The 16425-nt window shown below is 36.1% G+C and overlaps 2 protein-coding genes across 5 annotated transcripts in view; both read right to left on the bottom strand.

Annotated features, from left to right (window-relative positions):
* Positions 1-2949: 2949 nt before the first annotated feature.
* Positions 2950-4662, bottom strand: LOC125666408 (uncharacterized). Its single transcript, XM_048899577.2, has one exon. The coding sequence runs from the start codon at positions 4660-4662 to the stop codon at positions 2950-2952; it is 1713 nt and encodes a 570-aa protein (XP_048755534.2).
* A 1587-nt stretch (positions 4663-6249) lies between these two features.
* The window catches only part of LOC125665176 (protein white-like), a 29232-nt gene continuing 19056 nt past the window's right edge, over positions 6250-16425 (bottom strand). Inside the window, exons 13-23 of one of the 4 annotated variants that reach the window (XM_048897795.2) lie at positions 14912-14983; positions 14708-14727; positions 14433-14538; positions 12279-12416; positions 11500-11592; positions 11151-11208; positions 10945-11022; positions 8639-8744; positions 7726-7826; positions 7090-7157; positions 6250-6405 (exon numbers count right to left, since the gene is read on the bottom strand). In XM_048897795.2, coding sequence (XP_048753752.2) covers positions 6304-6405; positions 7090-7157; positions 7726-7826; positions 8639-8744; positions 10945-11022; positions 11151-11208; positions 11500-11592; positions 12279-12416; positions 14433-14538; positions 14708-14727; positions 14912-14983 — 942 coding nt within the window. In that variant the 3' untranslated portion in view covers positions 6250-6303. Of the gene's footprint in view, positions 6406-7089; positions 7158-7725; positions 7827-8633; positions 8745-10944; positions 11023-11150; positions 11209-11499; positions 11593-12278; positions 12417-14432; positions 14539-14707; positions 14728-14911; positions 14984-16425 lie in introns of those variants that run through there. The other 3 variants (XM_048897796.2, XR_007366138.2, XR_007366139.2) reach the window with 3 other exon arrangements.

Genomic DNA, 16425 nt, shown 5'->3' with positions numbered 1-16425 from the left:
CAGACAGCATTGTATCTAATGACAGGAAGTATGGCTGGTATGTCCAGGAGTCCGTATATATAAATTAAAAGGATTATCTAATTTGTGAAATGCTGAGGAGAATGTTGAATCTCCTGTAACATCAACTTGCCTGCATCGATTTTAGAATTGATTAAACGAAGATCATGCTTTTGCGTATCGAATCAGTTAAAAGACATAAAATTCCAGGTCGTTCTTTGTACAATGATTTTGACTAGGGATTACTCCGTTTACCTGATCGAGATATAGGGCCCACTGCGGGGGATGTTTACTCCTCCTAGGTACCAAATACCTCGTCTGGTATGTCCAGGGGTCCGTGCTTACCCTAATCTTAAGTTTGTATTGTTTATAGGATCTTCTATCCATTCAAGCGATCATGCAATATTGCGTCAAAAATATGGGAAGTTGACGATGGAGAAGCTGACGTAATGTGTTTGTTATAAAGTTTGGTTATTAGTTTGCCCATAACATCTAAATTGAATAAAATATCCAAATATGAAGTAGGTATGGAAGACTGTTGACTTTTTGAGTTCACAAGGATATATTGAATGTGTATAGGAATTGAGTATTGCTGATAGATAAAACGTCGTCGATATCTCTGAATGCCGAGTTAAATGTTGCATGAATATATTTGTAGACGTTTTTGAATAAATTCTGCCTTGTAAGAGTATGAAACCAGGCCATCTAATAAAAGGAGCACAATTGGTGCTCATGGTGATTCTATCAGAATTTTGGAAGACCTGGTCACCAATATTGTTAATGAAGACTATCAACTTTTTATTCTTTTTACTTGTATAGTCAATCCACTGCGGTGGTCTAGAGGTATAGTGTTCGCCCCGCATGCAGAAGGTCGGGTTCAAATAAGATCTAAGTCATTTAAAAATATAGTGACCGTTCCATCGCCAAACGCTCAGCATCAGGTGTTAATGTCACGGATCCTTGGAGATGACCTTAAAAATTGATGTCCCGAGTCACTGTAGGTGTGACACGCTGAACAACCCTCACTGCTCAATGGCCTTGAGCGCCAAGCATAGGCCTAAATTTGAAGCCCTTCACCGGTCTTGATGACGTCTCCATATGAGTGAAAAATTCTCGAAAGGGACGTTAAACAAGATACAATCAACTACTTAGTTTCATTCTTCATCATGTGTATTGCAATAATGTGCTTTGTTGTACATGTACATCATTTATTGATTGTTTATTATTGAACATCCATCTTGAGAATCTTCACTCACATGGAGCCATCACCATTGCCGGTGAAGGGCTATAAAATCACGGCGTCTTATTTTAAAGAATAGCTACAAACAAACGTTTACAAACACTTTCTTATTCAGCCAACGAAATTCCAGATTAGTCCATTCGACTTTTCGGTTGTTTTTCATACGGTTCTCTGATAGAGGATAGTTTTAACTAAACTGAAGTAGAAATATCACTGTTTTGCATTGTTTTGCGTTTAGATGGGAATATGAAGATAGCGAACAGTGAAAAATCTCATACATGTCATTAACGTCTTTGTTTTAAAGGATGTTGGTCTCTTTAGTACTGTCTATTTGCCTGAGCGGTCGTGGAAGTATAGTGGATAGGGCGCTGGTTTTGCAAGCGTGAGGCACAGGTTGGATTTTCAATCCCGGCACCCAATCAGTCCTAAGGCGTTTAACATACGCATTGACTGTTCTAATCATCCGACATTAGAAGTAAGTCAATGGTGTTTCGAATATAACCTTGAAAAGGAGGTCCCTTGTCACTATACGAGTTCGCACGATAACGCTGCAGTCGTAAGCACCACGCATAGGTCAAAATCACCGGAAGCTGCTGACGTACCTAAATTCTCGAATGTGATAAACATTGCAAGACTATATCAACATCTTTACGATACTATCTTGTAATTGTTCGGGGTTAGATGACTAGAAAGACATTGTAAATTAATTGTTTGGGGTAGGAATAGCGTTTACACTTTATGCCCATTCTGATAACTCGTGATGTAAACATGTGTTATATTTTACCCCTGTAGATTAAGATTAGTATTATGTACACTGCTGATTAGCAATATCTGGTCTACTTCAAAGTTCAGGCTACTGCTCGGTCCTAGTTAAAAAATGGGACATTGATTTTTTTTTTATATATCTTCTATATCTATAAAAACAATCTGCACATATTGACACCTTCTTGTACCAGGACATTTCAAAGTAATTGTAAGCACTATAAAACAGGGTTGTTTTTATCAAAAACGTACATCACCTATACCAGGTATTTGTTTTGTCATAAGAGTTTTATAGGGCAGTGGAATAAGAGAATAATTTAAACGTCAAGTTTGGTGGGGTGGATTTAAAATGTGCGAGTTTTTACATCTTTGATCTATCAAAATTATGTCATCGAAATAAAATTTTCTTATTTTTCCAACGGCAGTCGTACGATAGTCGTAAAACATGACGCTAGATCGTTGTTTGACAGTTCAATTGTCGCAGAACGTCATCATCAATTGCAGTACAGGCAATTAATCAGGATTGTAACACATTCCCAGGATCTGTTTCTTTTCCTCCATGTAAATACGAGAAAGTCCAAAAATATCATTGTAACAGAGACGCGTTTGTTTGCTTTTTTAATGTTCTTAAAATCGTCAATTATATACAATACATTAGAAATTCATTTCAAAATTAAGGATTGTCTCCCTCACGCATAGCTCTTATCCTTGAACGAATCTGACTCAACTTTTATTGGCACACTGTTTCTGCCTATAATAGCTCTAAAACGTCATTGTTATTTCGGATTTCAAACATTTCGGTTGAGCATCACTGAAGAGACATAATTTGACGAAATGCGCATCTGATGCATCAACATTGGTACCGTATAAGTTTTACATTCTACACATACACATCTGGGAGAACAGGCAGTAAATTCCATGTATCATTGATCATTGAGAAGAATTGACTTTTAATTCATTACCCTTTTTAGATATTCAATCATTTTAATTGACTGTTTTTCGATTACCCAGAGAAAATCCTGTTTATCTACAGAAATCAATATCGGCGAAGAAACAAGTACATCGAGATACTGCATAAACTCGCCAGCGATATCAAGAAGGTGTATTTTGTTTCCATCACATACCAAGATATTACCGTCGCTGTCAGTGGAGATCGAAGACGGCTGCGGTGGGGAAAAAATTAACTTAAGAGAATTCCAACTTCCACCTTCGTATCGGTTTTTAAATTTCCCCAATCTACTCACAATGACAACCGCATTTGGAGATCCCCGATCAATAGTACAGACGTCGCCATTGATGTTTTCTGCAATTCTGTATGGTTTTTGGTATAATATTTTGTCTTTTGCTTCCTTAAAATCTCTTAGCATTTCCCCGTTTCTCAGATATTTTGAAACTTTACCGACTCCTTCTTTTTGTTGGCAAACGTAAATCATTCCGTCTTTTGCAATAGCCATTCCGAAAGGGTTCCATTCTCCGGTGGAAAACAGTGTGTTGTTTCCATTTACAGATAACGACTTGATGGCATTGTCTGTGTTGTCACTGTAGAGAACTTCAGTTTCACTAATTCCAGCAATGAATTCTGTCTTGATATTCGTAAACATTGTAATCTTCGATTCATTTTCTCTATATAGTGCAATGCTTTCTTCTTTCGTATCATAGATCCACACAGCACTAGATTTGGCGCAACTCATGTCTTTTACATTTTTAAACTCATTCTTCGTAGTAAGCCTAAGAGTCGGAAGAATGTGCGCGTTTGGTTTGATATAGTGACTTGGTATCTCTCGTCTTTCAGGACTGAGCAATTCAGCAAAACAGAGACACGATTTGCGTGATATTTCTTCTCGGGATAAAGTGAGATTTGGGGTATATTTCAAATTCCCTAGAATGCTCAACCTGTAATGCGCACTTTCAATATTGCCACGCCTAAAGGATGGTGAGCTTATTTCAGTCAAACTTGGAAAAGAGAACATTTCGTCAATGTCGGATTCGTATTTCAACATTTCACTATTACATCCCTTCAATAAATTGTGGTTATTTCCTATTGTTTTACTTATTGTATTCTTTTGCATTTCTAAAGACTTTTTCTGCGATCTTAAACCCCCAATATGTCCATCTTTCATTTCCAAAAGAGAAGCTTTTAATGCTTGAGTAACCGAATTAACTTCCGCCATCCACACGTTATTAATTTGGTCAATAGCTTTTTCAATCTCTTCATAATTCCCCGTCGTTGAATCTATGTCGTCGTTGAAGGAACATATGGCTGTATCTATAGCCTGAAGAGGACCACGGGTAAGTTTTGAAGTATCTCTTTCTATTATTCTCTTTTTGTCAGCAAGCACATCAGTTGTGTCTAAAACATCATGGCTGTTGTGATTGATAGCAGAACATCGTACACAAATTGCCTCTCTGCATGTTTGGCAAAACACATCAGTTGGTTTTTCAGGATGTCTATCACAAAAAGTAGAAACACGTTCGTCTACCCTGTATTCCCCAGAATTTGTGACGTGGAATACATCATGTTTCTGTTTCCTATGGCTATCAAGGCAATCAGATCTATCGCAAAGTTCCGTATGACAGTTCCTGCAGACGTAGTGATCATAATTCAAAATTTCTCCCGAGCATCCATTGCAATTGCGGGTTATTTGGACTTGGGCGTCCGCCATCTTCAATTTGTCTTTTCATGAATCCCCATAAACCATTGCAACGGTTCTTTTGGTTGTGTTCCTCGTAAACTACATGTGATGTCTGATAACGCAGCTATCTTTTTCGGTCAAAAGCGTTACGTAGTCTGATAACAAACCGATGCAATAACCCGTTTCACACAGTCAGTACATGCAAAGTACACATGTATTCAAAACCTTCCACAATAAAGTGCACCGCCACGGCACATGATACGCCCGTCACATATTGTTAACAGTATAGATTGTACCCATTAAAACATTTTTTATATCACCTTAATTAAATGTCACAGTGACCTTAAAGTAGGATGCGACACATGTTCTACCTAAGATGCATTAGTTGACCAATTTTGGTGATTCTAGGTCTAATAGTTTTCAAGTTATGAGCCGGACAAGTTTTTGCCATATATGGCCATATCTTCTTAATGAAAAGTCACAGTGACCTGGTTTTAATGTGCGACACACCTTCTACCCAAGATGTATCTACAGACAAAGTTTGATGATTCTAGGCCTTGTAGTATGTAAGTTACGGGTCAGACACGAAAAAGCTAACAGACGGACGGACAGACGGATATCTTCTTAATGAAAAGTCACAGTGACCTGGTTTTAATGTGCGACACACCTTCTACCCAAGATGTATCTACAGACAAAGTTTGATGATTCTAGGCCTTGTAGTATTTAAGTTACGGGTCGGACACGAAAAAGCTAACAGACGGACGGACAGACGGACGGACATGAACGCCATACCATAATACGTCCCGTCTTAAGACGGGCGTATAAAAATTAGGTAACACTGCTGTTCGCTTCAAATAAGTGATTTGACTGTTAAACTAACTCTCTATCACTATTAATGCTGCATTACGTACCGTCTAAGTATGTAAATTCAGATAAACTATCACTAAATTCCAATGATTACGCAATTGAGTCACGTGATTTGCTCTTCATCAGCTGAAAAATGATGGGGACTACCCATAATACTTCCGGAAAAATGTCGCCGTCACTGCGGAATATTTCATTGACAATTCCGTAGATAAAACAAATGAATAATTTGGAAAGTACTGCAAATGATTTTAAATTCCAGAGAAGCTTTCCCATACTTTCGTACGTTTTGTTGTAGATAATTGCTTGATTTGAAAGAAAAACAGTCGCAGCTAATGCTGACGTCACAATGTACTGTTTATATCAACCGCGTTATATTTCCCGCGTTAAATGAATTGCCTCAAGTCGTGTTGTAAGTTGTTATCGGGTCTTCGCTCGTCTCAACGGTCACACCGTAAACATATTAGTGATAGAGAGTTGAACAGTCAAATCACTTATTTGAAGTGAACAGCAGTGTCACCTAAGTGCATATTTATTGCTAAAACCGGCGGAAACTAAGAGTACATTTCCATACATGAATTATGAAGGACTGACTCCGAGATTCAGTGACGCAGTCCAAATATTCAGCAATGCCGAATCTCAGCCGAGATTAAACTAGGAATGCTTACTCCTACAAGGCACTTGATTTCACTTCTGATGTTTCCAGGTCTTGAATATTTATTAAAGGCTTATGAGATTGGTCACTGTCCGTTATTTTCATCTTTATTTTATTTTAATCAAAATAAAACGCAATTTAAAAACATTTATTCACATAGATAATTTTGCTTTGATTAATAGAATTATAAATGAAAGTACTCTAAAGGCGATAGTTAGCCCAGCTAAACATAGCCAGTCCATGACTTCGTTGTCCTGAAAATTAAGAAGAAATTGTATCAATTTCGCTGTGAAATATCGCGGTACATGTACATCAAAAGTTTCTGCTTTTTCTTATATTACCCTTTCTTTATAAGTTTTGCTCAGACGTGTTCTAAAAATAGGATCACGATATAACATGTTAGGTCGTACGTGGAAGTCTAAAACTAATGCATTTGTGGACATGTCTGGAATTATCCCAATTTTTGAATAAAATTCTTTTACAATTATCTTGTAATTATGATTGACTGATGACTGAATGATCACATCTTACATGTATTTCAGAAAAAAATATCAAAACTTAAAACAATCAGAAAGAAAACCATGAAATCATGAATAGAGAAGAATTTGCGAGATCACAAGCAGTTTGAATTTATTCGTGGTGGTCCCCGATATTATTGGAACTATAATGTCTATTTACACTGGAATAGAGTATTTCGTTTTAAGCAGACATCTACTAAAGTAAATATTCATATCGTGCACTAACATGCTTAGTTTTCCTCTTCTATACTAATCATGAGATCCTTACTTCGATTTAGAAAAATGTAACATTTCAACATGCCCACATTTCGAAGACTTTCAGGTCATTTACATCACCCGAGTAACTTCCTCCCTTTCCCGTCTTTCAAATTTCAATTATGATATTTTTTAAAAAAAAAACCTTTTAGGCAAAGCACTTACCTTAGAATACCCTAAACTTTTAATGACTAAGTTTCCATTTGGAATGCATGTACCGTTGTTAGTACACCCTGCAAAAAAACCAAAAACAAAAGAGTACCGTTAACAAGCTGATGAGTATGAATTACCACAGATTTCGAATAAGATCATCTACAAAAAGTGCACGTAAATTATAGAAGTAATGCATTCAGTTTATGTAAAGTTTGAACATGGAAACCATGTCCCTAGACCAATACAGGTCGGCGAGAGATTTTGGCCTAAAATATTCTTGACATAACAATTCTTTTTTCATGTATTGATGAATTGGTACCAATACACGGTCAAATAGCACCTCATATACCCCCCCCCCCCCCCCAACATTTCATAGATTAATGCATAATTAACAAAGTATGTATTGTAGAGTTATTGAAATGATGAATATAGGTCGAAATGGATTTGAAAAATTCGCGAACTTTGTTTACAACTTACAGTGCAATTATAACGTTAACTGGTCTCAGGACTTTCGTTACGAAGGAACTTTCTTTCAATAATGGCCAAGATATTGCACGTTAAATATTTAGATTTTGAGAACATTTTATTCCTGAAAATATTAGCTAAATACTAAATCAGCATCCAGAATCTGATCTGGTTCATACGAACCTATATGAGGAACACTGGTCCACTGGTTTACGATCATTAACTCATTGCTATACATGAACCATGAAGCGTATTTCAACCACAGGAAGTAATCTGGCACCGTCCTTAAAATGGAATCAAATATATCACTTAGATCAATACAAAAATTGAAATATCACCTTAATATAGAATATGAAAATGATAATAAGATACATGCACATAAATATCATGTCATATCATCAGATTTCATATTTCAAACAAGATGCGTTCGTGAAACACAAATGCCCCCGATAATGACCAATTCCAAAGATGGTCAATGTTGCAAGGACAAATATATTGGTACCAGTAGAAAGATCTTGTCACAAGAAATGCTCATGTACAGTATGAAAGCTCTAATATTTACCATTTAGAAGTTATGACCAATGTCAATATTTTAAAAGTAGGTCAAACTCCAAGGTCAAGGTCACGGATATTAAAAAATTAAAAAGTCTTGTCACAAGGAATACTCATGTGAAATATCAAAGCTCTAGCATCTACTGTTCAAAGGCTATTAGCAAGGTTATTAGCAAGGTTAAAGTTTTCAAAAAGTAGGTCAAGCTCCAAGGTCAAGACCACAGGGTAAGAATGTAAGAACCCACGGAAAGGCCTTGTAACAAAAAATACTCATGTGAAATATCAAAGTTCTAGCACTTACTGTTCAAAACTTATCAGCAAGGTTAAAGTTTCAGACAGAAAGACAGAATGACAGACAGGACAAAAACAATATGTCCCCAATCTTCGATCTCGGGGCCATAAATATGTGCCCTCGTGTGTTTTGGGGTGGAAAGTCAGTAAAAAATAATAAATTCTCATGATCATTCAAAACATCAATTAAATCTACATATTTAATATATAAAATGATTTTTACTTTTACTACTATGTTCAAAACTTACCATACCTACTATTTAAGAAAAATCCTCCATTCATCATCAGCGGCATGATTAACAAAGGAGCTAGGGCTAGTGCAGCTGTGATAGACGGGGCTCCAGCGGAAATCACATAACCTAGATACAAAGGAAATCAAATGCTACACAACCAAGGAAATCACGTGACGTATAACGGTTGGTTGGTTGTGTACTGTTTGAAGTCCCGCTCGAGAAATTGTCACTCATATGGAGACGTTGAAACAAAGGAAATCACAAGCTATACAAAAGGGGAAAACGAATACCCTACACCACAAAATGAACCTCACACAGAGAAAGAAAACAAATACCCTACACCACAAAATGAACCTCACACAGAGAAAGAAAACAAATACCCTACACCACAAAATGAACCTCACACAGAGAAAGAAAACAAATACCCTACACCACAAAATGAACCTCACACAGAGAAAGAAAACAAATACCCTACACCACAAAATGAACCTCACACAGAGAAAGAAAACAAATACCCTACACCACAAAATGAACCTCACACAGAGAAAGAAAACAAATACCCTACACCACAAAATGAATCTCACACAGAGAAAGAAAACGAATACCCTACACCACAAAATGAATCTCACACAGAGAAAGAAAACGAATACCCTACACCACAAAATGAATCTCACACAGAGAAAGAAAACAAATACCCTACACCACAAAATGAATCGAACCTCACACAGAGAAAGAAAACAAATACCCTACACCACAAAATGAATCGAACCTCACACAGAGAAAGAAAACAAATACCCTACACCACAAAATGAATCGAACCTCACACAGAGAAAGAAAACAAATACCCTACACCACAAAATGAATCGAACCTCACACAGAGAAAGAAAACAAATACCCTACACCACAAAATGAACCTCACACAGAGAAAGAAAACGAATACCCTACACCACAAAATGAACCTCACACAGAGAAAGAAAACAAATACCCTACACCACAAAATGAACCTCACACAGAGAAAGAAAACAAATACCCTACACCACAAAATGAACCTCACACAGAGAAAGAAAACGAATACCCTACACCACAAAATGAATCTCACACAGAGAAAGAAAACGAATACCCTACACCACAAAATGAACCTCACACAGAGAAAGAAAACAAATACCCTACACCACAAAATGAACCTCACACAGAGAAAGAAAACAAATACCCTACACCACAAAATGAATCTCACACAGAGAAAGAAAACGAATACCCTACACCACAAAATGAATCTCACACAGAGAAAGAAAACAAATACCCTACACCACAAAATGAATCTCACACAGAGAAAGAAAACAAATACCCTACACCACAAAATGAATCTCACACAGAGAAAGAAAACGAATACCCTACACCACAAAATGAATCTCACACAGAGAAAGAAAACGAATACCCTACACCACAAAATGAATCTCACACAGAGAAAGAAAACGAATACCCTACACCACAAAATGAATCTCACACAGAGAAAGAAAACAAATACCCTACACCACAAAATGAACCTCACACAGAGAAAGAAAACAAATACCCTACACCACAAAATGAATCGAACCTCACACAGAGAAAGAAAACAAATACCCTACACCACAAAATGAACCTCACACAGAGAAAGAAAACAAATACCCTACACCACAAAATGAATCGAATCTCACACAGAGAAAGAAAACAAATACCCTACACCACAAAATGAATCGAATCTCACACAGAGAAAGAAAACGAATACCCTACACCACAAAATGAATCGAACCTCACACAGAGAAAGAAAACGAATACCCTACACCACAAAATGAATCGAACCTCACACAGAGAAAGAAAACAATATCAGCGTCAGGACAAACATATCTATCTTACAGACAATAGGAAATAATATATATATATATATATATATATATATATATATATATGTGTGTGTGTGTGTGTGTGTGTGTGTGTGTGTGTGTGTGTGTGTGTATGTATTCATATATATATATCAATGCAAACACTTATAATGATGGCGTAATTGATAACAAACTATAATAACGGTTCCAGAACTGCACTTGTCAAATTGCTTAAAGTAACATTCTAAATTGAAGTAATACATGAAAAAGAAACACAGGCGAGTGTAACCGGTCATCAGGGGATGCTTACTCCTCCTAGGCACCTGATCTCACCCCTAGTATGTCCAGGGGTCTGTGTTTACCCAACTCTTTATTTTGTATTTCTTACAGGAGTTATGAGATTAATCACTGTTCGTTATCTTCACCTTTCACAATGATACTGGCCATTTAAACATTAAGATATTTACCAAATCCTGCTGCTGTGTTTGCAACCAGAATGCTTATTCCTAGAGCCCTGAAGTATTCACTCAGTCCATACACAAAACCTAAACGAACCACGTGTAAATTAAGATACAGAGTTGCAGATCGACAGAGACTTATTGCTAAATGTTTTAAATTCTTACAAGAAAAAAAATCTACTTGTGAACTAGCATTCCATTTTCCAAACACATACCACTCATCCAGTACAAAATGGTTATAAAAATGGCGGGGCTAATCATCAGGAAAGGGATCTAAATGAAAAGAAAATGTGCACGTCTGAATCTCTACGTACAATGTATTTAGTTTGCAAAGAAATTTAGTTCATTATTCCGAGTACAAACATTCATAACTGATAACGTCATCCAGGATCGCCATATTAGTCTAGAACGATACCAAGATATGTGGGGGAGGGATGTGGAAAGGTGAAGGAGGAGATAGCAGAAAAGAGGTAGCATTGAGAAGGGGTGAAATGGGCGGGAGCCAAGTGAACAGATGTGAAATTGGGGAAGAGAAGGAATGTGCAGTGAGATGATGAAACAAACCTCCACTATGATTTTGCTGAGATAGTAGACATCCAACCTGTACATTTTACCCCCGTATTCCCTGACAAATACAGGGACTTCACATGGAAAGACCTAAAACGAAAGATATAAACTAATTCACATCATATACAAAACCTCCTGTAGTAAAACATTAAACAAGGATAGTTTTAGGAGTGTGATTGCCAGTGAAATGACTCTGATCTACATGTACACAGTATATTGATAAGTGTAAGTAAAGTTGGAATACATGTTAAAGTATGGACAAAGGGTAGTTACTTTTCCGCAGTTGTCCTTTTCAGGTGAGAAGTTTTACAGAAGGAATTCATAACAGATGCGAATTTTAAAATCAGTAAAACGGTTGTAATGATTTGTAAACTTGTCCAGTAATTGCCGTTAATATAAATACTAAAAGACTTATTCAATAATAAATACTATAAATGGTAATGTTGTCTATGTACATATATATCAGACATGACCATTTATTGTCAGTCATTTATCGTTTATAATTCACGTGACTTGACTTGAAATCGTATTCCTGAATGTGAAACATGTGACGTCCATGCATGTGCCGACAAATACATCCAACCCATTTTGGGATTTCCTTGCAAATTAATGTCACAGATATTACGGAATTCATTGTTATAGATTCAATAAAAATAAAAATGTTCTCGTTATTTACTTTGTTCATGTTACATTCTTGTACAAAGGGAAATATATCTGACTGTAAGTGTTTTACATTCACGTAAGAAAAAAAAACTATATATATGTAATATACGTACATTTAAAATAGGCAGAATGCTATCTAAGCTCAGTGACACTATAGCGAAGAAAATGCACCCATTGATGTTCATTATGTCATCTTGTTGGTATTTATTATCTGTCTTCAGGTAAAACAATCCCAAAATAACAGCAAATACCTACAATAATCAAACAATCCCAAAATAACAGCAAATATCTACAATAATCAAACAATCCCAAAATAACAGTAACTACCTACAATAATCAAACGATCCCAAAATAACAGTAACTACCTGCAATAATCAAACGATCCCAAAATAACAGCACATATCTAAAAGAATCAAACCATCCTAAAATAACAGCAAATACCAACAATAATTAAACAATCCCAAAATACCAGCCAATACCTACAATAATCAAACCATCCCAAAATAACAGCAAATATCTACAATAATAAATCAATCCCAAAATAACAGCACATATCTAAAAGAATCAAACCATCCTAAAATAACAGCAAATACCTACAATAATTAAACAATCCCAAAATAACAGTAAATATCTACAATAATTAAACCATCCTAAAATAACAGCAAATACCTACAATAATCAAACAATCCCAAATAACATCAAATACATATTGCATCAAATACCCAAAGTAATCAAACAGAACAGAATTATGTTAGATGCAATAATATCAATTTTGTTCTGGTCAAAAATACCAAGACAGCAAACACATGTACTTACTGTACTTACATCCAAACCCTGATGTAAAACGTATACGGTACCAATTTTGATGCAACAGATGCGCATTTCGACAAATAATGTCTCTTCAGTGATGCTCAACCGAAATGTTTGAATTCCGAAATAACTATGAAGTTTTAGAGTTAAATATAGCCAAAAATAGCGTGCCCAAAAAGTGGAGCCAAATTCGTCCAAGGATAAGAGCTATGCATGAGGGAGATAATCCTTAATTTTGAAATGAATTTCTACATTTTATAACAGCAATTAAATATACATCCGTATTTTCTTAACATGCAAACACTTACATCCTTGGACGAATTTGGCTCCACTTTTTTGGCACGCTGTTTTTGGCTACATTTAGCTCTAAAACTTCATAGTTATTTCGGATTTCAAACATTTCGGTTGAGCATCACTGAAGAGACATTATTTGTCGAAATGCGCATCTGGTGCATCAAAATTGGTACCGTATAAGTTTTACATTATGACCCCTGGGTCGAGGCCTCTGCTGGTGGACTGTTAGTCCCCGAGGGTCTCTACAGCCCAGTAGCTTAGTACTTCGTTACTAGCTTGAAAATACGGATGTATATTTAATTGCTGTTATAAAATTTAGAAATTCATTTCAAAATTAAGGATTATCTCCCTCGTGCATAGCTCTTATCCTTGGACGAATTTGGCTCCACTTTTTTGGCACGCTGTTTTTGGCTACATTTAGCTCTAAAACTTCATAGTTATTTCGGATTTCAAACATTTCGGTTGAGCATCACTGAAGAGACATTATTTGTCGAAATGCGCATCTGGTGCATCAAAATTGGTACCGTATAAGTTTTACATCTGAATCCTGATATTTCTTAACATGCAAACACGTACATCTGAATCCTGATGTCGGTATCTCCTAACATGCAAACACCTGATATCAGATATTAGGTATCTTTCATAGCATTTTAGCAAAAACTAGAAACTTGCAATACACATGTATTAGATGTTTTCCTTATACACTGAAGCATTGTATGTAGGTTAACTAATAACAGAGATCCATTATAGGAGTCTTATGACCTGCCCTGTGTGCTTATAGACTGTTCATATGCCAAACATCCTTCAACATAACTTCTATCATGTAAAACTTATACGGTACCAATTTTGATGCACCAGATGCGCATTTCGACAAATAATGTCTCTTCAGTGATGCTCAACCGAAATCTTTGAAATCCGAAATAACTATGAAGTTTTAGAGCTAAATATAGCCAAAAACAGCGTGCCAAAAAAGTGGAGCCAAACTCGTCCAAGGATAAGAGCTATGCATGAGGGAGATAATCCTTAATTTTGATAATCATCCAAGAATACATGGGCATAAAAATGACCCAGAATACGAGCACGACATACATATATAAAAACCTGGGGACGGTAAATTCTATATCTACAGCCCGGTACTCCAGACACTAGTTTAACGTACTTACTATCGCCTGAGCACATTTAATGATGACCATGTTAGGGTTGCGAATGTTGTTGATCCAACTCCTCCATAACAGGTACCTTAACTGCTTAAAAAAGGGCGCCTCATATCTAAAATAGATGTCCTCTAGTTCAGACATTGTACATGCAGCGTTCATGGTTGATAATCACTCTAGATCTATCGTTCTAATTCTTCTTTTAAATTCATTTCATCAAAGTTTTCGATGACATCAATATACTGTATTTACTGAAAAAGTTTTTATGTATTTTATTTATTTACCTTGGCAAAGTCTCTTTATGCTGTATATAAAAATCAGAAATTTTATTCATTATATGGCTCCAAAATGTTTATATCTAAATAATGTTTTTAAAAAATAAACAACTATCATAGCAGTAAGAACAACACATCAATATAATGTTTATTAATGAAACAATATGTTAAAATTCTCAATGAACGAATAAGTTTCACTGAAAAAGTTTTCACCTTTATGATTTCTACACTCAGTATGCCATTCTCAGATTTGGTTTTCGAAGAGGACAATCCATTGCTTGTAATCTGGAAAAAAAAAAGCAAAGGCCCAATGGCTACATCGTTCACATGTTCCACCTTGGCCCTGTCGTTGTTCAAGGTCACAAGGTCAAACACCGTAGTATAACAAGATCTTGTCATCAAGATATTTTATACACCTGATCCCATCTCTGGTATATCCAGGGTCCGTGTTTGCCAACTTTCTATTTTGTATTGCTTATAGGAGTTGAGAGATTGACCTCTGTTCGCCATCTTCACTTTTCATACTAAATATGAAATCCCTACCTCAAATAGATCAGGAGATATTAATTAGGTCAATTTTTTTCTAAAAGTAGCTCAAACTCCAAGGTCAATAGATCAAACACCATTGTATCACAAGGTCTTGCCAAAATGAATCTATATACAAAATGTGAAAGTCCTATCTAAAATACTTCCGGATATACTTAATAATTCATGTTTTCTTCCAAGTAGGTCAAACTACAGTCCGGTTAACCTTAATAAGTTATGCTTCCTTAAAAGTAGGTCAAACACCCTGTTCAACGTACATGTCCCGTGGGGATCCGGGTTAGAATAGGTCTTCAGTACCCCCTGCTTGTCGCGTGAGGCGACTAAATGAAGCAGTCCTTTGGATGAGACGGCATAAATCAAGGCCCCATGTCACAGCAGGTGTGACACGATAAAGATTCCTCCCTGCTCAAAGGCCGTAAGCGGCAAGCATAGGGCTAAATTGTGCAGCTCTTCACCGGCAATGGTGACGTCTCCATATGAGTGAAAATGTTTCGAGAGGGACGTTAAACAATATACAAGCAGCGTACATGATATGAAAGGAAAGGTCCTGCCACCGGAAATTTATATACAAGATATGAAAGATCTACCTTAAATAGTTCAGAACATACGAAATAGGTCATAATATTGATAAAAGTAGGTCAAACGTCCAGGTCCAGGTCATAAGAGCACACAGCATTGGATCGCATGCAAGGTTTTGTCGTGATGAATGCATATACAAAATATGAAAGCCCTAGCTTAAATAGCTCAAGTGATTTTTTTTTTTTTTTTTTTTTAAGATATTTCCTATATATATATCAGCATAATAAACTTTGATCACCTACTGTGGCCCCCACCCTACCCAAAGGGCAAACTTGAATCTACTCGATGCGATGAAGATCTCATATTCCATGTTTCTGACCCAGTGATTCTTGAAGATTGTTAAAAACCAATATATATATATTAATATTATTTTATTCATTGATAAAGCGCAAAATTACATACAGTTTCTATGCGCTGTATATATCTGAATGTAAAATTTTAATCCCCTATTGTGGCCCAACCCTATCTCAGGGAACCATGATTTAAAGAAACTTGAATCTACTCTATGTCAGGAAGTTTTCAATTAAATTTTCACTTTTCAGGCCCAATGGTTTTTGAGAAGAAATTTTCAAAGAGAATTTTCCTACATATTTTAGTCCCGT

This window comes from Ostrea edulis, chromosome 10, assembly GCF_947568905.1.
Source record: "Ostrea edulis chromosome 10, xbOstEdul1.1, whole genome shotgun sequence".
Classification (NCBI taxonomy): Eukaryota; Metazoa; Mollusca; class Bivalvia; order Ostreida; family Ostreidae; genus Ostrea; species Ostrea edulis.
The sequence above is the reverse complement of the archived record's forward strand: the minus strand, read 5'-3'. Positions and strand labels throughout refer to the sequence as shown.